General features: G+C 42.8%; 1 protein-coding gene and 1 pseudogene across 2 annotated transcripts in view; both read left to right on the forward strand.

The window, feature by feature from the left end:
- Positions 1–21,761, forward strand: LOC311099974 (DNA topoisomerase I, mitochondrial-like; annotated as a pseudogene). The gene is made up of 14 exons (XR_014615208.1): positions 1–73; positions 192–208; positions 3,001–3,071; positions 3,484–3,607; positions 3,689–3,800; positions 3,853–3,961; positions 4,050–4,254; positions 4,378–4,508; positions 4,659–4,844; positions 4,956–5,024; positions 5,186–5,292; positions 5,545–5,651; positions 18,724–18,807; positions 19,455–21,761. The product of XR_014615208.1 is annotated as a DNA topoisomerase I, mitochondrial-like (transcript).
- The window catches only part of LOC311099985 (protein APCDD1-like), a gene marked incomplete at its 5' end in the record, with an annotated part of 8,765 nt that continues 4,793 nt past the window's right edge, over positions 19,384–23,355 (forward strand). The window contains 2 exons of the mRNA XM_084140709.1: positions 19,384–19,396; positions 19,611–19,703. Coding sequence (XP_083996835.1) covers positions 19,384–19,396; positions 19,611–19,703 — 106 coding nt within the window. The remainder of the gene's footprint in view (positions 19,397–19,610; positions 19,704–23,355) is intronic.

Raw genomic sequence — 23,355 nt, forward strand, 5'->3', positions numbered from 1 at the left:
ATGGTCCAACGCAGGAAGAGGAGTAAGAATGGGGAAAAAGGACAAGCAAGAGGAAACGGAGGGGAAGCACAAGGTAACATGGACCAGTCACTTCACTTATGCATACACACACACACACACACACATCTGATGGTTATTTGATTTTATAGGCGAATCACTCCAGTTCTTAATACCCTTGTAAACCTCTGCAGGAGCCGAAGATCACAAGGTGAGCATGGACAGATGAGTCTATTCAGAAACATTTACATACAGGGTTTATGTGAAAGCAACCTTAATTACAATCTCCAATTTACATGTCTTCATTCACAATGAAGGGTGTAGTATAATTGTCCAATGTGTTCTGTTTCATTATGTAAGTCAATGGTCACCTTATATAAATTGCCTCAATTAGGCAATGCTTCCAGCTTAGCAATCATCTGATTTTATCTTGTTTTAACAATGCATTTGTGGGTTTATTTGTGAGTGTGAGACTTCTTCCGTCTTTCCTTTATCAGTTCGGGGGAATTTAAAAGCTGCCTTGGGGAGCGGCCATGTAGATGTGGAGACCAACAGTGTAGGCATGATATACACAGGCCCAATTATTGCATATCCCTGTATTAGCAGAAAATTGTAGATAATGTTTATTCATGAGGTTTCTCTGTCTTTCTCTCACAGGATGCATCACCACCTTCTGGAAAGAAGTATGTTTTTCTTCTAATGCTGAAATGATTCACACCAAAAGTAAAGTTTAACTTCAATGTAAACAGAGAGTAAGATACAGTATGTTGGTGATGATGAGGTTTTCTTTATTGGCAGTGACATTGACTTAAACAACAATATCTCTGCCAAGGACAAGGAATCAGATGGGAGAAAAGGGATACAGGAAATGTTTTAGCTTGAATATTTTGTGATTGTTGATGTTTTGCTTGCCTTGTGTCATTTCTCACCCATTGTTATGTCAATGTAGCGCAAATCTAGAAGTAGCAAAAAGAGACACCACGGGACGGACGAGGAGAAGTTGAGCAAAAATAAGTTTGTAAACTAACAGGTGAACAGCATTAATTGTCAAGTTCCACATTAAAAATTATTCATACTCTGTGTATGGGTGTTGCTATACTCTAGTGCAGTGGTTCCCAATTATTTTTTATTTTTTGAAGGAACTCAGTCCGGCTTTCAACTTACTCTTGAAAGTTGTAATAGTAGAATGCACAAGGTGCAATTTTGAAATTGGGTAGTGCATCATCAGTTTTCCTCTTGTTATGTCAGTCATTGCATACCTTAGAGAGCGATTTGTAACTTGTCAGAAATGTCCAGATCAGTTTGCCCATGTCAGCTAAAGTTTTTTAGCCCGTAGATTTTGTTGTAATGTTTGAGTCACTCATATCACATGAATACACATTAGACATGGCAAAATGTTTAGAACTGAAGGAAATAAGTTTTAAACTTGCAAAAATGTCTCTCCACCAAGAAGAGGGGTGTGAACAGTTTGTGTCATGAACAGTGCTTGTTTCCATAGAAATAGACATGGAGCTCTTTTTAAAAGCATTTGTTGCTGTCCACTAAATACTGAACAAAAATATAAACGCAACATGTAAAGTGTGGGTCCCATGTTTCATGAGCTGAAATAAAAGATCCCAGAAATTTTCCATTTGCACAAAAAGCTTATTTATCTCAAATGTTGTGCACCATTTTTTTTTTTTACATCCCTGTTAGTGAGCATTTATCATTTGCCAAGATAATCCATCCACTTGACAGGTGTGGCAAATCAAGATGCTGATTAAACAGCATGATCATTACACAGGTGCACCTTGTGCTGGGGACAAAAGGCCACTCTAAAATGTGCAGTTTTGTCACACAACACAATGCCACAGTCTCAAGTTTTGAGGGTGCGTGCAATTGTCATGCTGACTGCAGGAATATCCACCAGAGCTGTTTCCAGATAATTAAATGTTCTGAAACAAAGCTGAAAATGTCCCAGTTCTTCCATGGCCTGCATACTCACCAGACATGTCACCCATTGAGCATATTTGGTATGCTCTGGATCGACGTGTATGACAGCATGTTCCAGTTCCTGAAAATATCCAGCAACTTCGTACAGCCATTGAGGAGGAGTGGGACAACATTCCACACGCCACAATCAACAGCCTGATCAACTCTATGCGAAGGAGATGTCGCGCTGCAAGAGGCAAATGGTGGTCAAACCAGATACTGACTGGTCTTCTGACCCATACCCCTACCTTTTTTTTCTGTGAACAACAGATGATGTTCTGTATTCCCAGTGATGTGAAATCCATAGATTAGGACCTAATGAATATATTTCAATTGACTGATTTCCTTATATGAACTGTAGCTCAATAAAATCTTTGAAATTGTTGCATGTTGCGTTTATATTTTTGTTCAGTATAGTTTGCATTTGAAAGTCATTCCAAAAGTCTCTCTTATTTTATTTTCTCCGTAGTTCCGAAAGCAACTGTAAAATGGTATACCTACAGATGACAATAAAAAAAATCTGATGTGAAAAAGGAAAATGCCAAAAATGAGAGGGAGAAAAAAAGACCGAAGGAAGGAGACCGAAGGAAAAGAGGAATATAAAAGAAGAAAAATAAAAAGGATGGTGAAGAGGATGGGAAAAATCTGAAATGCAAGAGCGTAACAAAACAAGAGCACAGTAAATATAAATGGTAATTGCACAATTATTTACTCTATATTTCATTTACTGGTCAAGTATCATATTTGTCTGAATTGTCTTTTGATATTCTCTGGGAGTTATTTTTTTAAATGTGTTTTTAGAACTGTTTCCCCCCTGTTATAGTCGTTGGCATAATGATATTACACTCAATGTAGCCGGAATGATTAACAACATTGTTTGTTTCTAGGGGGACAGTATTAATAGTTGCACACACGTGTGATGTTATGAATGTCCTTGGTGTTTGTGAATATCATTCATTCTTGCTAATCTGGAATGAACTAATACTGTAATGTTTTTGCCAAATTGATCTATCAGTCGAATACATTTAATAGAAGCTGTTCCGTTCTTTACTCATTACGATTTTACCGATTTCTGTAAAGATTAACAATGAGGTCAAATCCAGGTGAGTAAACGTTAGCTAGCTGGCTAATATATCCCAACTGGCCGCAGATGGCGCTATTATTCATTTTCCGTTATGACAAACGAATAATAGCACCAACTGCCGGCCGGTTGGGCTAGCTGGCTAATAGCTAATCCAAAACCACATATAAATTAGTGTAAGTGTCTTTGTCAAAACAGTGCAGAAAGCCAGGATAATGCCATTCCGGAAGAATAATTCTAGCTAGCTAACTAGCCACACATTGTCAATGTAAAGGGGTAACATTAGGTAGCAAGCTACTTTAGCTAGATTTGGCCTGGCAGCTAGAGGTGTTGTATTTTATCTTTATTGTATCTATCACTTGCATTGGCTTTTAAACCTGCATAAACATTTGATGGCTTTCTGTGCTGTAACGAAATAGTGATATGCTTGTCAGGTGGGAGGTAGGTCATTCCAACAATGGGAAGACATGGACAACGTTGGAGCACAATGGTCCACTCTTCCCACCAGAATAAGAACCGTTACCCAATATCTTTCTTTTATAATGGTGAGTTACCACCGTATATACACACACACACAGAGGATGTGTTACTCACTAATCCTCATAGTTTTCCTGTCTCGTGTTAGGTCTGATTTGCTATAAAACTAAGTTTGGCTGCTGAGGAAGTAGCCTCGTTTTACGCCAAGATGCTGGACCATGAGTACACAACAAAGAGTGCCTTCCAAGATAACTTATTTACAGACAGGAGAGCGGTTAGTACCACTGATTTAAATCTAAAAAACCAGCCAGAGACTGATTAAACAGGAAATGACAGGAGGAGAGGGAGCAGAGGAAGAAGCTGTCAGTGTGATTTCTCGCACATCAACAAATAATTTCTGGAGAAGAAGAAAGCATGACAAAAGAACAGAAACAAACTAAATATTAAGATTTGAAATATATTTTTAGGGGGAGCAATAACATTGCAACCATTGTGGAAACCTTAGTTTTTCCCTCTTTATCAGGTTCTGAAGGAGAATAATAATAATAATAATAATAATAATAATAACAGAGGTGTGTGGCTTTTGTGTGCTGGATGGCCACAGGGAGAAGATTGGTAACTTCTAGGTGGAGCCCCCAGGGCTTTTCCGCGGGCGGGGAGAACACCCCAAAATGGACACGCTGAAAGTGAGCATCCAGCCGGAAGACATCACCATCAACATGCAGCAAGTGAGGGGGCCAGTAGAGCATACAGAACAAACAATCTCCCTATAAGTTTATGCTGCTCCCAAAAGTGAATTAGTGGTGTAAAGGCAATAAGCTTGAAATAAAGTGTTTTGGTTGCTTTTCCAGAGGCGCTAAGATACCAGTGGCCCCTAAGGGCGACAAGTGGAGGAAGGTGCAGCATGAAGACAGTGACCTGGGTGGAGGACAGGGAGATGAAGACCAGACAGAGAGGAGTGGCACTCTACTTAATAGACAAGGTACAGACCTCACAACTATCCTCAGTGTGGTTAACAAAGATCAAGCCTGTTCACTTAACCTTAAACACATATTGTAGAACACTCATATGTACGCACATGTACAGTGTACATCTCCCTCACCAACGTGTGTGTGTCTTTGTGTGCATGTAGCTGGCCCTGCGAGCAGGGAGTGAGAAGGAGGAGAATGAGACGGCGAACTCGGTGGGTTGCTGCTCTCTGAGAGTGGGACACATCACCCTCCACCAGCAGAAGGGAGGCCAGGAGTTCATGGTGGAGTTTGACTTCCTGGGCAAAGACTCCATCCGCTACTATAACGAGGTGCCTGTGTAGGGCAGGGTGAGCAGCACTGTCTAGCAACTGTTCTATCGCCATTCCTCTGTAGTATGTGTTGTTAAGCAGGGCTTAAACATCCATCTAATGTACACAGCCATATTGACTTGTACACAGGTTTTCAAGAACCTGAAGATATTCATGGAAAACAAGGAGCCTGACGATGACGTGTTTGATAGAATAAACGTAAGTTGAAGACCCAGTGTACCTGGTTATTTCATGTTTATGTCATGCTTAGCAAATGCTGGAAAATGAGTGTAACCAAAGAACGACTAGCTATGTGGTTCACACAGTATGCTTATCTATCTCAGCAGATACGGTTAAACTTGATTGTTGTTTGTTCTTAGACCACCTACTTGAACAAGCATTTGAACCAGTCCATGCTGGGATTGACAGCCAAGAACCTTCAACGCTTCCACCACTCTGCAAGAGCAGCTCAACAAGCTCACCTCTGGTTAGTCCACTTTCTATACCAACATCAGTACACTCAGTGCAGGTTTTTGAAGATCTAGTTTACAATAGTTGACAAGAATTCTCAGCTCTTCTCTGTGACATACGTGACCCTCGTTGGTCTTACTTTGAACATGGCATTTGCGTTCTTTTTTACTCAAATGTGCTCTCTGTGTCATAACTATATGAATCTCTGAAACATGCAGATTTATAGTAAGAGTACACTAATGAAAGATATGCATGTTTTCCTCCTCAGCTGACATGAGTCTTCTGTCCTATAACCGAGCCAACAGAGCTGTGGCCATTCTCTGTAACCACCAGAGGGCAGCACCCAATACCGTTGAGAAATCCATGCAGGGCAAGGTAACAGGAATGTTTGCGTTCTCCGATTTATGTAGAAGCTAGTGCCATTTTAAAATACTCTATGCCTCTTTTGCAATATTGTGTCTAATGGAGATTATATATACAGTACCAGTTAAAAGTTTGGACACCTTTATTTCTACTATTTTCTACATTGTAGAAAAAGAGAGAAGACATCAAAACCATGAAATAACACATATGGAATCATGTAGTAACCAACAAAGTGTTAAACAAATCAAAATATATTTTATATTTGAGATTCTTCAAAGTAGCCACCCTTTGCCTTGATGACAGCTTTGCACACTATTGGCATTCTCTCAACCAGCTTCATGAGGTAGTCACCTGGAATGCATTTAAATTAAAAGGTGTGCCTTCTTAAAAGTTAATTTGTGGAATTTATTTCCGTCTTAATGCATTTGAGCCAATCAGTTGTATATACAGAATATAGCCCTATTTGGTAAAAGACAATGTCCATAATATGGCAAGAACAGCTCAAATAAGCAAAGAGAAACGACAGTCCATCATTACTTTAAGACATGAAGGTCAGTCAATACGGAACATTTCAAGAACTTTTAAAGTTTCTTCAAGTGAAGTGGCAAATACCATCAAGAACTATGATGAAACTGGCTCTCATGAGGGCTGCCAAAGGAATGGAAGACCCAGAGTTAGCTAAGTTCATTAGAGTTACCAGCCTCAGAAATTGCAGCCCAAATAAATGCTTCACAGAGTTCAAGTAACAGACACATCTCAACATCAACTGTTCAGAGGGGACTGTGTGAATCAGACCTTCATAGTCGAAACCACTACTAAAGGACACCAATAATAAGAAGAGACCTGCTTGGGCCAAGAAACACGAGCAATGGACATTATTTGAGGTTTTTGGTTCAAACCGCCGTCTCTTTTTGAGACGCGGTGTAGGTGAACGGATGATCTCCGCATGTGTATTTCCCACCGTAAAGCATGGAGGAGGAGGTGTTATGGTGTGGGGGTGCTTTGCTGGTGACACATTCAAGGCGCACTTAACCAGCATGGCTACCACAGCATTCTGCAGCAATACGCCATCCCATCTGGTTTGGGCTTAGTGCGACTATCATTGGTTTTTCAACAGGACAATGACCCAACACACCTCCAGGCTGTGTAAGGGCAATTTTACCAAGAAGGAGAGTGATGGAGTGCTGCATCAGATGACCTGGCCTCCAGAATCCCCCGACCTCAACCCAATTGAGATGGTTTGGGATGAGTCGGACCGCAGAGTGAAGGAAAAGCAGCCAACAAGTGCTCAGCATATGTGGGAACTCCTTCAAGACTGTTGGATAAGCATTCCAGGTGAAGCTAGTTGAGAGAATGCCAAGAGTGTGCAAAGTCATCAAGGCAAATGGTGGCTATTTGAAGGATCTCAAATATATAATATATTTTGATTTGTTTAACACTATTTTGGTTACTACATTATTCCATATGTGTTATTTCATAGTTTTGATGTCTTCACTATTATTCTACAATGTAAAAATAAAGAAAAACCCTTGAATAAGTAGGTGTGTCCAAACTTTTGACAGGTACTGTATATATACATACATATACATACAGTTGAAGTCGGAAGTTTACATACACCTTAGCCAAATACATTTCAACTCAGTTTTTCACAATTCCTGACATTTAATCCTAGTAAAAATTATCTGTCTTAGGTCAGTTAGTATCACCACTTTTTTTTAAGAATGTGAAATGTCAGAATAATAATTATTCGGCTTGCAAGCCAGCCCCTTTTTCCTCCAAACATAACGATGGTCATTATGGGCAAACAGTTCTATTTTTGTTTCATCAGACCAGAGGACATTTCTCCCAAAAAGTACGATCTTTGTCCCCATGTACAGTTGCAAACCGTAGTCTGGCTTTTTTATGGCGGTTTTGGAGCAGTGGCTTCTTCCTTGCTGAGTGGCCTTTCAGGTTATGTCGATATAGGACTTGTTTTACTGTGGATATAGATACTTTTGTACCTGTTTCCTCCAGCATCTTCACAAGGTCCGTTGCTGTTGTTCTGGGATTGATTTGCACTTTTCGCACCAAAGTACGTTCATCTCTAGGAGACAGAACGCGTCTCCTTCCTGAGCGGTATGACGGCTGCGTGGTCCCATGGTGTTTATACTTGCGTACTATTGTTTGTACAGATGAACGTGGTACCTTCAGGCATTTGGAAATTGCTCCCAAGGATGAAACAGACTTGTGGAGGTCTACAATATTTTTTCTGAAGTCTTGGCTGATTTCTTTTGATTTTCCCATGATGTCAAGCAAATAGGCACTGAGTTTGAAGGTAGGCCTTGAAATACATCCACAGGTACACCTCCAATTGACTAAAATGATGTCAATTAGCCTATCAGAAGCTTCTAAAGCCATGACATCGTTTTCTGGAATTTTCCAAGCTGTTTAAAGGCACTGTCAACTTAGTGTATGTAAACTTCTGACCCACTGGAATTGTGATACATACATACATACATACACTACAGGTCAAACGTTTTAGAAGCCCTACTCATTCAAGTGTTTTTCTTTATTTTTACCATTTTCTACATTATAGAATAATAGTTAAGACATAACACGTATGGAATCATGTAGTAACCAAAAAATTGTTCAACAAATATTTTATATTTGAGATTCTTCAAATAGCCACCCTTTGCCTTGATGACAGCTTTGCACACTCTTGGCATTATGTTCACTTTTTTATTTTCAACTCCTTATTTCCTTATTTGTTATTGGTTACCTTCAGTGTTTGTTTTCTGACTGTACAACGCAATCTGTGAGAATTAAGCAGCGAGAATAGATGAAGTACATTTTGTGTTTGATAAGATTTGTTTATTTTGTTAACAAAAAAATAATGTATGAAATACCTTTTCATTGATATGTTTAGTTTTTGTTGCTGCCTCACTCATGAGTGAATTCCTACAGCCCTTCAAAGTACAAAGAAAAATATAAAATCAATATACCAACATCAATATAAAAGATGCAGGAATGTACCAGAATGTATATTGTCTTATGCAGTTTGAAGCTGTGATATGTTGGGCTGTGTTAGCATGGCATGTTGAATTCTCCGATCCTCTCAGAATGTAATCGTCAAAACCTGCCTCTGGTCATACTGGCTGGATTGGAGTTCCTCGTGTTTTACCAGCCTGTTTAGCATAGGTAAATGTCACCAGGCTAAAGAACATGCTTGGACTTCCAAGGTCCGCCTGTAGTGTACGAAAACATATTTTTCTGTTGTGCGCCACTGGCATGGAGTAGTACTGTACACTGTCTCGGGAGATGTTTTAGAGCTACAAGGCAATGTAGTACAACAGTTGTTTTGTATTCATCATCAGGTCTTTACATGCATAGCCTTCTTTATACCTTTTTTGTGAAGCATACAAACCACAGTTTGCCGCCTCCTTTTTACATTAGTGAATAGTGCAGATGTGACTGTTATTTCCCTTTCATATGCATGAGCTGCTATAGCCCCAAGTGACGCCAGACTCATGTGGTTCCCCGCAAGACTGTGGTCAGTAGACTTTTATATTGATGTTGGTAGACTGCAACGTGCCACATCAAAACGCTGTGTGCAGCTCCTCCAAAAAAAGAGAGACAGGAAATGTGGGACAAATTCCTCTAGACTGCACCGCGTCTGCTGCCTGACTGCCTGCAGCCCTGTACAAATGGAACGTGAGCAACTTCTGTCATTGAGCAACTTCTGTGAAGCTCATATCTCTGAACGCAATCTTCTCACTCATTTTTTTGCTGCAATAGAGTTTACGTTTCTTTAACCACCATGCCATACATATAAGTTAAATTATTCACTGTAGTACACATTCTGTAGGCCAGGGCCACCAATGAATCAGGCAACAGTCTCTATTTATTTAATATTGCTGCAGTGTATTGTGGGACGTTAGGCCTAATACGTTGAAAATTAGAAAAAGAAAGCTTCTCAGCCCTTCTCAGGAGGGCCCTTGCAGTCTACACATTTCCTCCACCTTTCAATAGCAATCTGAGATCTGGCAGTAGCCTACTGGGCTCTGTCTCAGTAGTAAGCTTTTGATCCCTGCTTTGTGTTGCTGCAGTCCGGTTCGGATACGCCGGTGTTCTCCACTAATCTATTCCAGGCGGAGGGAGTTCTTTGGGACAAGGATTTGGGATTTCCCTCTCGGTTTGTTTTAGGGATTAGCAGCAGAAGGTACACAGTGGTAATGAGCTTAAACACAAATTGAAAATCGAGAATGGGGGAAATATGCCAATGTAAGATGATAGGCATTCACAGAACCCAGTATGCATTTAAGGCCATGGTTTGAAAGAGCTTGTGAACTTTGAAACTTTTAGAACCTGGGAGAAATTGTAGGATTATATGTAGCCAAGGCCTAGGATTTCTATCCTAGAGATATTGTAAAATTAGTGAAATCAAATTGATGGTGGCGTTTTTTATAAGAAATTCTGTCTTTGTAGCTCAATTGCTCAATTGGTAGAGCATGGCGCTTGTAACGCCAGGGTAGTGGGTTCGATCCCCGGGACCACCCATATGTAAAAATGTATGCACACATGACTAAGTCGCTTTGGATAAAAGCGTCTGCTAAATGGCATATTATATATATTATAACTTTGTTGCTCAGTGTTTGGACAGATTTTCTCTGCAAGGGATATTGCCAAAAATCATATTCTGACCCTGATTGGTGCTTCCATCACTGAGGGGCTTTCATTCGCTGTTGGTGTTGTGAACTTCACAAGCCCCGGAGGAAACAGGAAGCCCAGTCAGAATGCTCATTGTTCTAGGCCTGCGTTTGAAGTTTGGGCTTGCAGGAAGACATTGTAGAATAACAGCCAGTGGACTTGACCTTCCATACTCTTGTTAATGGCAATTTGCCAGCTATGGAGGTAGAAGGGTTGGTTCAAACTGCTACTGAGACACTTTTTACTGATCTGCCATTGGTTTGACTCCTTTTTCTCCTTTTCTGGGCTACATTTTTAAATTAGGGTTATTATTAATGACTGAATCACAGCCTACTTTATGGCAGTTTACCATTTATGGTTGTGGAAGGGTTGGTTCCTCCCAACTGCTACTGAGACCTTTATTACTAATCCTCCATTGATCATCAGTGGTGGTTTCTCTTTTTTTATTTTTCTGGGCTACATTTCTTAAATTAGGGTTATTATTAATGACAGATTTTATAATTGCTTTGCACAGTGGGGGGAGATGCCCCAATTGGACTCGACACACAGATTTCTTTGCACGTGTGGAACGTTTTCGGAACCCCAGAGCCAGAACGACATTCCTTCTTCCCCTAGATCTGGGTGTGTTTGTCTTCTCTTGTTGGTCATCAATGCACCATATGTTCACCACATTGAGATGTCCAGGTGGGCCCCACCTGGGTTTGAAATTAGTTTCAACTGGGCAAGAGCTCTAATTGGCTATCTTAGCAGGTACCCAGTTGGGTTAACATTATGGCCAACATGGATGCTGAGGACTTAGTGGGTCACTGGTGGGTTTCCCCCATGGGGCCCGTGAAACAGCCTGTCATTAACCCAAATGAGCCCCACATGGAAATGTTGGCTGGGAAAACACTCTGCATATTATTATTTTTCAATTATTTAGAGACACTTAGCATTTCAAACTGTTTTCTTGAGGATGAAACATCGACTTTTGTCTGGTTTTGTCTGACCAGACAACAGAGACGACCTGTCTAAAGAAGAATACTTGAGGCTTGTGGATATTTTCCTCAAAAGCATTCCCAGTTCTCACATAAATACGTTATTGTGTTATTTGTTTAGAACAATAATACATACTTTGTTGCCCATCTACTGCCTTTCTACTCTAGGTCATAGAAGCTACAGTATCTGCATGTATGATTTGAGTTCATGTTTCTGGTGCCTAATACACCCCACTGGGCACACTGTCATTTCAATGTGGAAATTTGGGTAATAATTGGTAGAGAAGTTGATCAATGAGATTTCAACCATTATTCACCCACTCAAAAAGATAGCCAGAAGTTTGTTGAATTCCCAATGGGTTATCACTATGCTTTCAACCATCTAAAAGCGTAACAAAGTTCAAATGGGAATATAATGACAGATATTTTGTATTTATAAAACGAGTTAATGTGTTATCACTGTTTCATCTAATAGCACAACCAAATGACCTGGATTGCAGTTGAGATTACATTAAAAGTACATTAATGCTGTTCAAGATTCTGTACAGATTATTATAGTAACTGTGAAGATCTCCACAGACCCGCGACCTTTGCATGCTATCTTGAGCATGTACGCTTTCTATGATTAGGCTACATAAGAAGATATTTATAGTTACAGTAACCTGTGGCCATGGATGTGTTACTCATTTTAAGGTTGAATAAATACTGTTACGTTAGTTTGTAAGATAGCCTTAACTTTAGGCTATTTACAGTGTTACAAAAGTCATATTGAATCGTGTTCTGTTCACAACGCAACCAAATATCAACATTTAAAGCAGCTGTATCTAATGCTTGTATAGTTAAATCTGAGCCACTGGCTTAATCCTATTCTTTAACTTGTGGTTTAGTTGGAGATGTGAATCCAACATACACTGCTCAAAAAAATTAAGGGAACACTAAAATAACACATCCTAGATCTGAATGAATGAAATCATCTTATTAAAATACTTTTTTCTTTACATAGTTGAATATGCTGACAACAAAATCACACAAAAATTATCAATGGAAATAATGGAAATTTGGAGTCACCCTCAAAATTAAAGTGGAAAACCACACTACAGGCTGATCCAACTTTAATGTAATGTCCTTAAAACAAGTCAAAATGAGGCTCAGTAGTGTGTGTGGCCTCCACGTGCCTGTATGACCTCCCTGCAACGCCTGGGCATGCTCCTGATGAGGTGGCGGATGGTCTCCTGAGGGATCTCCTCCCAGACCTGGACTAAAGCATCCGCCAACTCCTGGACAGTCTGTCGAGTGGCGCAGTGGTCTAAGGCACTGCATCGCAGTGCTAGCTGTGTCACTAGAGATCCTGGTTCGAATCTGTCGTAGCCGGCCGCGACCGGGAGACCCATGGGGTGGCGCACAATTGGCCCAGCGTTGTCCAGGGTAGGGGAGGGAATGGCCGGCAGGGATGTAGCTCAGTTGGTAGAGCATGGCGTTTGCAACGCCAGGGTTGTGGGTTCGTTTCCCACGGGGGTTATAAAAAATAATGTATGCACTAACTGTAAGTCGCTCTGGATAAGAGCATCTGCTAAATGACTAAAATGTAAAATGTAATGTAAATGTGGTGCAACGTGGCGTTGGTGGATGGAGCGAGACATGATGTCCCAGATGTGCTCAATTGGATTCAGGTCTGGGGAACGGGCGGGCCAGTCCATAGCATCAATGCCTTCCTCTTGCAGGAACTGCTGACACACTCCAGCCACATGAGGTCTAGCATTGTCTTGCATTAGGAGGAACCCAGGGCCAACCGCACCAGCATATGGTCTCACAAGGGGTCTGAGGATGTCATCTCGGTACCTAATGGCAGTCAGGCTACCTCTGGCGAGCACATGGAGGGCTGTGCGGCCCCCCAAAGAAATGCCACCCCACACCATGACTGACCCACCGCCAAACCGGTCATGCTGGAGGATATTGCAGGCAGCAGAACGTTCTCCACAGCGTCTCCAGACTCTGTCACGTCTGTCACATGTGCTCAGTGTGAACCTGCTTTCATCTGTGAAGAGCACAGGGCGCCAGTGGCGGATTTGCCAATCTTGGTGTTCTCTGGCAAATGCCAAACGTCCTGCACGGTGTTGGGCTGTAAGCACAATCCCCACCTGTGGACGTCGGGCCCTCATACCACCCTCATGGAGTCTGTTTCTGACCGTTTGAGCAGACACATGCACATTTGTGGCCTGCTGGAGGTCATTTTGCAGGGCTCTGGCAGTGCTCCTCCTGCTCCTCCTTGCACAAAGGCGGAGGTAGCAGTCCTGCTGCTGGGTTGTTGCCCTCCTACGGCCTCCTCCACGTCTCCTGATGTACTGGCCTGTCTCCTGGTAGCGCCTCCATGCTCTGGACACTACACTGACAGACACAGCAAACCTTCTTGCCACAGCTCGCATTGATGTGCCATCCTGGATGAGCTGCACTACCTGAGCCACTTGTGTGGGTTGTAGACTCCGTCTCATGCTACCACTAGAGTGAAAGCACCGCCAGCATTCAAAAGTGACCAAAACATCAGCCAGGAAGCATAGGAACTGAGAAGTGGTCTGTGGTCACCACCTGCAAAACCAGTCCTTTATTGGGGGTGTCTTGCTAATTGCCTATAATTTCCACCTGTTGTCTATTCCATTTGCACAACAGCATGTGCAATTTATTGTCAATCAGTGTTGCTTCCTAAGTGGACAGTTTGATTTCACAGAAGTGTGATTGACTTGGAGTTACATTGTGTTGTTTAAGTGTTCCCTTTATTTTTTTGAGCAGTTTATTATTTGTTAACTTGTCAACAAGTTAATAGACTATTTACTGTATTGCAAAAGTGATGTTGAATTGTGATTGGTTATCAACCCAACCAAATATCAACCTTTGAAGGAGATGTAGCTTTTGTGCTACTGACTTAGTCTGGCTTTAATTCCAGTTTCTCTCAAATTATAAATTGATATGTTGGATTCACATCTCCATCTCAACCAAAAATCTAAGTTAAAGAATGCACTTTAAAGTTTGATTTGATTTAGTCCTATTCTTTAACTTAGGTTTTTGGTTGAGATGGAGACGTGAATCCAACATATGAATTATTAACCTGAAGATTACATTTGTGTCACGATCGTAGAACACAGTGGACCAATGCGCAGCGTGATTTGCGAACATACTAATTTTATTAGAGTACCACACGAACAAAACAACAAAACGATCCGTGACGTCCTTGGTAACAGACACTAACCATACACGGAACAAGATCCCACAAAACACTGTGGAAAACAGGCTGCCTAAGTATGGTTCCCAATCAGAGACAACAATCAACAGCTGATTCACGTTGCCTCTGATTGAGAACCACACCGGCCAACATAGAAAACACATCAGCTAGATAAACAACCTAGAACACAAAACACATAGAAACAACACACCCTGGCTCAACATAACAGAGTCCCAGAGCCAGGGCGTGACAGTACCCCCCCCCCCAAAGGCGCGGACTGCGACCGCGCCAAACATAAACCGAACAGGGGAGGGCCGGGTGGGCATTCCTCCTCGGAGGCGGTTCCGGCTCCGGGCTTGACCACCACCCTCCGTAGCGCCCCTGGTCCGGTCTGGTCCCGCTGGCTGGAGCTGGACTGGACATCGGTGGAGCGGATTGCTTAGGCTCCGATGTGGAGCAGCTGACCGGTACCTGACCAGGCACCGGTGACCCAGGCACGGGCTGTGCCGGACTGACGACGCGCACCACAGGCTTGGTGCGGGGAGCAGGAATGGGCCAGACCGGGCTGACGACGCACACCACAGGCTTGGTGCGAGGAGCAGGGACGGGCCGAACCGGGCTGACGAAGCGCACTACAGGCTTGGTGCGGGGAGAAGGAACAGGCCGGGCCGGGCTGGCGACGCGCACCATTGGCTTGGTGCGGGGAGCAGGAACAGGCCGGGCCGGGCTGGCGACGCGCACCATAGGCTTGGTGCGGGGAGCAGGCACAGGCCGGGCCGGGCTGGCGACGCGCACCATTGGCTTGGTGCGGGGAGCAGGAACAGGCCGGGCCGGGCTGGCGACGCGCACCATTGGCTTGGTGCGGGGAGCAGGAACAGGCCGGGCCGGGCTGGCGACGCGCACCATTGGCTTGGTGCGGGGATCAGAAACAGGCCGGGCCGGGCTGGCGACGTGCACCATTGGCTTGGTGCGGGGAGCAGGAACAGGCCGGACCGGGCTGGCGACGCGCATCACAGGCTTGGTGCGAGGGACAGGAACAGGCCGGACCGCACTGGGAACACACACCACTGGCCTTACCCGGGGATCAGGAACGGGCCGGACCGGACTGGCAACACACCTCAGTACCTCTCGCCGTGCCTCTACATTTTCCTTCCCTCTACTCGCCAATGGCTCCCGTAACCCGGTGGCCTTCTCTCCTCGTCCACTAACTCGCCCCTTATCTGCCTCCAGCAGCCCCGTCGTCCACGGTGTGAGCCCCCCCCCTAAAAATGTATTGGGTTTGTCTCTCCCCCGTGGCTATGGCCTCCATAGCTCTCGCCAGACTCTCCATCTTCTGCTCCCAAGTCCAACCTCTCTACTCCTCACGCGGCTTGACCCAGTCGAGGTTGATATCCATTAGAGTCCTCTCTGGCGTTGGCTCCTGGACACGCTGCTTGACCCAGTCGAGGTTGATATCCATTAGAGTCCTCTCTGGCGTTGGCTCCTGGACACGCTGCTTGGTCCAGTTATGGTGGGATCTTCTGTCACGATCGTCGATAGAAGTGGACCAATGCGCAGCGTGATGAGTGAACATACTTTATTTTTGATTCACCACACGGAACAAAACGATACGTGAAGTCCTAGGTAACAGACACAAACCATACACGGAACAAGATCCCACAAACACTGTGGAAAACAGGCTGGCACTGCAGGATTTGAGTCCCTGGCGGCGTAGTGTGTTACTGATGGTAGGCTTTGTTACTTTGGTCCCAGCTCTCTGCAGGTCATTCACTAGGTCCCCCCGTGTGGTTCTGGGATTTTTGCTCATCGTTCTTGTGATCATTTTGACCCCACAGGGTGAGATCTTGCGTGGAGCCCCAGATCGAGGGAGATTATCAGTGGTCTTGTATGTCTTCCATTTCCTAATAATTGCTCCCACAGTTGATTTCTTCAAACCAAGCTGCTTACCTATTGCAGATTCAGTCTTCCCAGCCTGGTGCAGGTCTACAATTTTGTTTCTGGTGTCCTTTGACAGCTCTTTGGTCTTGGCCATAGTGGAGTTTGGAGTGTGACTGTTTGAGGTTGTGGACAGGTGTGGACAGGTGTCTTTTTATACTGATAACAAGTTCAAACAGGTGCCATTAATACAGGTAACGAGTGGAGGACAGAGGAGCCTCTTAAAGAAGATGTTACAGGTCTGTGAGAGCCAGAAATCTTACTTGTTTGTAGGTGTATTTGATACACTGCCGATTTTGCAGGTTTTCCTACTTACAAAGCATGTAGAGGTCTGTAATTTTTATCATAGGTACACTTCAACTGTGAGAGACGGAATCTAAAACAAAAATCCAGAAAATCACATTGTATGATTTTTAAGTAATTAATTTGCATTTTATTGCATGACATAAGTATTTGATCACCTACCAACCAGTAAGAATTCCGGCTCTCACAGACCTGTTAGTTTTTCTTTAAGAAGCCCTTCTGTTCTCCACTCATTACCTGTATTAACTGCACCTGTTTGAACTCGTTACCTGTATAAAAGACACCTGTCCACACACTCAATCAAACAGACTCCAACCTCTCCACAATGGCCAAGACCAGAGAGCTGTGTAAGGACATCAGGGATAAAATTGTAGACCTGCACAAGGCTGGGATGGGCTACAGGACAATAGGCAAGCAGCTTCGTGAGAAGGCAACAACTGTTGGCGCAATTATTAGAAAATGGAAGAAGTTCAAGATGACGGTCAATCACCGTCGGTCTGTGGCTCCATGCAAGATCTCACCTGGTGGGGCATCAATGATCATGAGGAAGGTGAGGGATCAGCCCAGAACTACACGGCAGGACCTGGTCAATGACCTGAAGAGAGCTGGGACCACAGTCTCAAAGAAAACAATTAGTAACACACTACGCCATCATGGATTAAAATCCTGCAGTGCACGCAAGGTCCCCCTGCTCAAGCCAGCGCATGTCCAGGCCCGTCTGAAGTTTGCCAATGACCATCTGGATGATCCAGAGGAGGAATGGGAGAAGGTCATGTGGTCTGATGAGACAAAAATAGAGCTAAACTCCACTCGCCGTGTTTGGAGGAAGAAGAAGGATGAGTACAACCCCAAGAACACCATCCCAACCGTGAAGCATGGATATGGAAACATCATTCTTTGGGGATGCTTTTCTGCAAAGGGGACAGGACGACTGCACCGTATTGAGGGGAGGATGGTTGGGGCCATGTATCGTGAGATCTTGGCCAACAACCTCCTTCCCTCAGTAAGAGCATTGAAGATGGGTCGTGGCTGGGTCTTCCAGCATGACAACGACCCGAAACACACAGCCAGGGCAACTAAGGAGTGGCTCCGTAAGAAGCATCTCAAGGTCCTGGAGTGGCCTAGCCAGTCTCCAGACCTGAACCCAATAGAGAATCTTTGGAGGGAGCTGAAAGTCCGTATTGCCCAGCGACAGCCCCGAAACCTGAAGGATCTGGAGAAGGTCTGTATGGAGGAGTGGGCCAAAATCCCTGCTGCAGTGTGTGCAAACCTGGTCAAGACCTACAGGAAACGTATGATCTCTGTAATTGCAAACAAAGGTTTCTGTACCAAACATTAAGTTCTGCTTTTCTGATGTATCAAATACTTATGTAGGTGCCTTTGAAGGGGGTATGGGGTTTTTACGCTCAACAGTTTCCCATGTGTATCAAGAATGGTCCACCACCCAAAGGACATCCAGCCAACTTGACACAACTGTGGGAAGCATGTCAGCATAGGCCAGCATCCCTGTGGAACGCTTTCGACACCTTGTAGAGTCCATGTGCCCAGATGAATTGAGGCTGTTCTGTTTTGTACACTCAGTGTATACTGCAAATCAGTTTCACAAATTGTTTTATAAAAATGTTCTAGCCCACTGATATCTATGAATAAGGTCCCGGTCGAACACTTTTTTTGTGATTCTGTGTTCTGGCATATTTATCAGTCTGTTCCATAGATGTACCATGTCACTTTTTTGCCTAACCATACATGGTTACCAGCTCATATCTCCACAGATGAAGAGGTTTGGAGTCAGTTTGTGCACACCAAGAAAGCAGCAGATTGCTCTGTTTTGAACATTGTTACAATTAGAACGCACTTTGGATCCCCATACCCCAGCATCATTGTCCATCACTGGACACACACAGGATTTATACAGCTGAGAAAAAGCACACTAACCAAGATCCTTACATATTTTCATTTTGTTTAACAGTGACCCCAAGGCTCTACCTGCAGAATCTGCTAGTGTTCTAATGCGATCTTCAAAGGTCATGTGTTCATCCAGTGTGAAACCAAGGTATTTATAGAGCCAAGTGTAAAATAATGGGGTTGTACCAAAACAAAAGTTGTGTGCACTTCTCTACACGCCCTTCTTTCTGAAATGAACAATCTGGGTCTTCTCTTGATTTATCGCTAGTCTCCAATTAGTACACCATAAATTAACAATATTCAACATATTCTGGAGGTCATCTTCTGTCTGATCAAAGATAACTATTTAATCAGCAAACAACAAGATCTCCAGGAATATATATGTGCAACTTCAACACGAAGTTTAGCATGTTTGATTTGTAGGGCTAAATCATTAACATATAGAGCAAATAAACGTTGAAGATCTGACGTTGTTTCAAAGGTACAAATTCAACATATTTTATACAAGGTTTGTCTATGTTGAACATTGGTTACAATGATGACATACTCCTGTGGTTGAAATTTCACCCTCAAAACAACAGTTTACATTGTTGACTTTTTGCAAATCCTATGTATTTTCTACATAGATTCCACGTCACAATACGTTGACAAATTACGTTGAAACAACGTTGATTCAACCAGTTTGTGCCCAGTGGGACCTCAAATCATCTCCGTTTGGGTTGCAATGTTCAACACCAGTGTGGTATATCTATCCATCTATATATCTGCCATCCCTCTACAATTCCTGCCTTGCAGAAAGTGATCGGTCCTCTCAAAGGGCCTGAGTGAAGATAAGGTCAGCTGACTCCCATCTGTGAGGGCCGACTGACCCTTGACCTCTGGGTCCCGCCACCCCCGACGACAAAGGCCACAAGGATTCCATCCCTAATCGGCCTCCAGATCCCCCCTGAGTGGAGAGGAGCCCCTGTGGAGGACCACAGACACAGCTGCTCTTTTTATCTCCTCACAGACACTCACTCACACTCTCACTTGTCCTTCAGTGGAGTATGTCCAAGATTATTTTGTGTCCGGGAAACCGGCCCAAAGTGCATGTAGGAGTGCTTTAATGTTATAGTTTTAAGGCACGGTTTAGCACCTGACAGTCAACATTATGAAACGAGTAGTGGTAATTCACAAATCCTTGTTTCATTGAAACAAGTTAAAACATTGGTGCAGTGGTGTAGTGGAGGGTATATGCCATACTTTTGCAAACTCCATCTCGTGCTACAAAAACAACGCTAATCAAACAACAGTGCTAGGTGCCTGCACACTTGAATTAAAGGGTAGCTACTCTAAAAAATGTTTGGGCAAAATTAGAGTATACCCACTTCTCCAGGCACCACTACATTGGTGAAAATGTATCAATATGTGGAGGGAAGGGATGGGGGATGGAGAAGATGTGACTGGATGTCAGTCAGTGATTGGTGTGGGTTTAAACACGGGTACTTTATAGCTGGTTCACTAATCTTAATAGCTCTTTGTCCAGACATTGCTATTGAGGAAACATTCATAACGCCTCAATTACACCACAAACTGAGTTTTGATATCAGAACCTTTCAATGCCTTCATCAATGCCAATACTCAGTGCTCATTCAAGATATGCCCATTTGTGGACATGAAAGGTTATTTTTCTACTTTCTAGGGTTGCATTTTACATGTTTGAGCATCAAAGTGGCGTCCAATGCAAGCATGTTTTCATTTAGCAACACAAATGCCCTTAGTAAGTATATTTTGGTCTTGTTAAATATGCTTAGGTTCCCTGAAGGGTTTGGGCGAGCCAGTGCTAGGCTGTGCTAGCAGGCTGGCAGACGCCCAGTGAGCACAAGGAGCAGTCTCTCCCCACTACACACTGGTGAGACCTTCTGTGACTTAAATCCAATTTATGCTTGATCCGAAAATGTGGTTGGAGGCGCCATATGGGTGGTGTGACGTAATTGCGGAGCCTCAGGAGGCATGCAGAGGCCTCCGTACCACGTCGCTGTGTTCCTCTCAAATGTTGAAACAATGCGGAGGGCTCCCTATAGCTCTGCATTTACATGATTGGTAGGTGAGAGCACAAGGTCCTGTATAAACACAAACTCACTTCCTTGACAACTTCCTTCACAACAGCTCTGCACTGCTCCATGAAGCCCAAAAAGTATGTTTGCTCTGACTTCTGCGGAGGCCGAATCGAAGTAAATGCTGAATGGCCAATGCAGACGTTGGATTGACCATGTAGCACCTTTTAGAATATTCATATCAAATATTACAGCCTGGTCTCATAGACTAGATGTAACATAGTAAATGTAAATCGGGGGACACTCAAATTAGTCTGATCTGTTATGTTTGGTATGGTTATATAAGACAGATGGTTACTTAAGGCAAAAATTAAAGAGTGTTTGGTCAGTGTGGATGGGTGGGCATATAATGCGAACATCTAGCAACCCAAAGGTTGCGATTTCAAATCTCATCATGGACAACTTTAGCATTTTAGCTAATTAGCAACTTTTCAGCTACTTAGCGTGTTAGCTAGCCCTTCCCTTAACCCTTTTAGTTAACCCTTCCCCTAAGCCTAACCGTAACACTTTTAGCTAACCCTAACCTTAACCCTTTAATCTAACTCCTAAACGTAACCCTAACCTCTAGCCTAGCTAACGTTAGCCACCTAGCTAGAATTTGTAACATATCATACGTTTTGCATATTCGTAACATATTGTACGCTTTTAAAATTCTAAACATATTGTACATTTTGCAAATTCGTAACATAATACGAATTGTAATCCATAACATATCATACAAAATGGGTGATGGGCATCCGCAAATTAATACATACCATACAAAACATAACATATCAAGCTAAATGGAGTGTCTTTGATTTCCGTACAAAATAATACGAAATGCTTTGAGACCAGGTTGAATATTAGGACACTAAGGTTGGCCACTATGTATGTATGACCTCCCGAGTGGCGCAGTGCTAACTGTGCCACTAGAGATCCTAGTTCGAATCCAGGCTCTGTCGTAGCCGGCCGCGACCGGGAGACCCATGGGGCGGCGCACAATTGGCCCGTCGTCGTCCAGGGTAGGGGTTCGTTTCCCACGGGGGGCCAGTATGAAATATATATATATATATATATATATATATATATATATATATATATATAAATGTATGCACTCACTAAACTGTAAGTCCCTCTGGATAAGAGCGTCTACTGAAATGTAAAATGTATTATTTACATTGATACATTATAGATGTGTGTGGATACACTGAATCAAAGTATATATTCTCTCAGTGCCTGCATTGATTCTCTTACAGAATAACATTAGATGGAGCTAGAGGGGAGATGGCGAAAGAGAGAGTAATCCATTTGCAGAATCTTGCTATTGGACTTCACAATATTAGGATAAAAAGCTTGGGTGGATCATCTACTTCACTGTTTACTTCAGGAGCAGGATTTCATACTGTAGGCTTCTTGTATGTTTTTACTCAACCAAACTGATAAATGATTCATATAGCTGAAAAACCCATCAGATCACTGAGGAAATGCAGTGGAGGACAGATTTGAGTGAGGTATTTTTGACCACATGCTGACAGATATCCCTCTCACTACTCAACTGCAAGGCATATTTATATACCACCAAATAATTCATAACCCAGGAGATTTCAATAAAAATAGTGAGTGCATTGGTTATTGCATTTGTATTGCTATAGCCTGATGTAAAATGTAGAATGTAGAATTATGTGTGTGCTGTATTACTGTACAGTGCATTCATGTATGGTGTAGCAATATCTTGAACATTTATTTATTTGAATGTGTAGTATTTTATATTAATAATAATTTATACCACTGGTCTGAAATTTGATACCAAAGCTGCTTTCATGAAAGTGAAAAATGAAAAAGCTCCTTATAAGATGTCTTATAACTTTTGCTCAAATTGTCAGTGGCACAGTGTTGTGAGTGCAGACCTAGGTGTTCTAATACTACAATTGGTAATATGGCATGCTTTTGTTTTTAAACTGCCCAAACATATCACTGGTTATTTTTAGATGCCGAAGTTTACTTTGGTCGTGTTCACTTTAGGATTTGACTCATCGGTTTGATGGGGGGTACTGAGTCACAGCATGATAGTGCCCTCCTACGAAAATATTGCTTGTGTGTGTTCTTCAACTATGACAGACAGAGGGCAGAGAGGAGTGCGGCCGTCCATTTAAAAGACAAAAGTCGGATAGAGGAAACCTAACACAATTAATAACATTTCTCTATGAGCAACATTGAAGAACTGCTGGATTGGTAGCCTATATTGTTGCTATGAACTCGTTTTATTTCGTATCAGGGCTGCAAGCCACGTTTCTTAGAATGATTGACAACGGAATTTTCTACGATCTATTTGATTATTCTGGAATGAACGGTTGGTGATGAACCGGGCAAATGGGAATGAAGACAATTAATTTATGATGAACAATACTTTTTAATGGAAATTGGAGTGATTCTTACCTAATAAAAAAAATAATTACGTGTCGTCTCAGTCAAGACTAACAATGTTATTATTCAAATTGATTATCTCTACTGCTTTTCTTTTCAATGGTGAGTTTTTAGCATTAAGGTGGAAGTATTTACAAGTTAATATGTAGCCTAAATATTTTTATTATATTCTATATTGGGCGATATAGCCTATAATG

The sequence above is a fragment of the Coregonus lavaretus genome, assembly GCF_964263955.1.
Source record: "Coregonus lavaretus genome assembly, chromosome: 2".
Lineage (NCBI taxonomy): Eukaryota > Metazoa > Chordata > Actinopteri > Salmoniformes > Salmonidae > Coregonus > Coregonus lavaretus.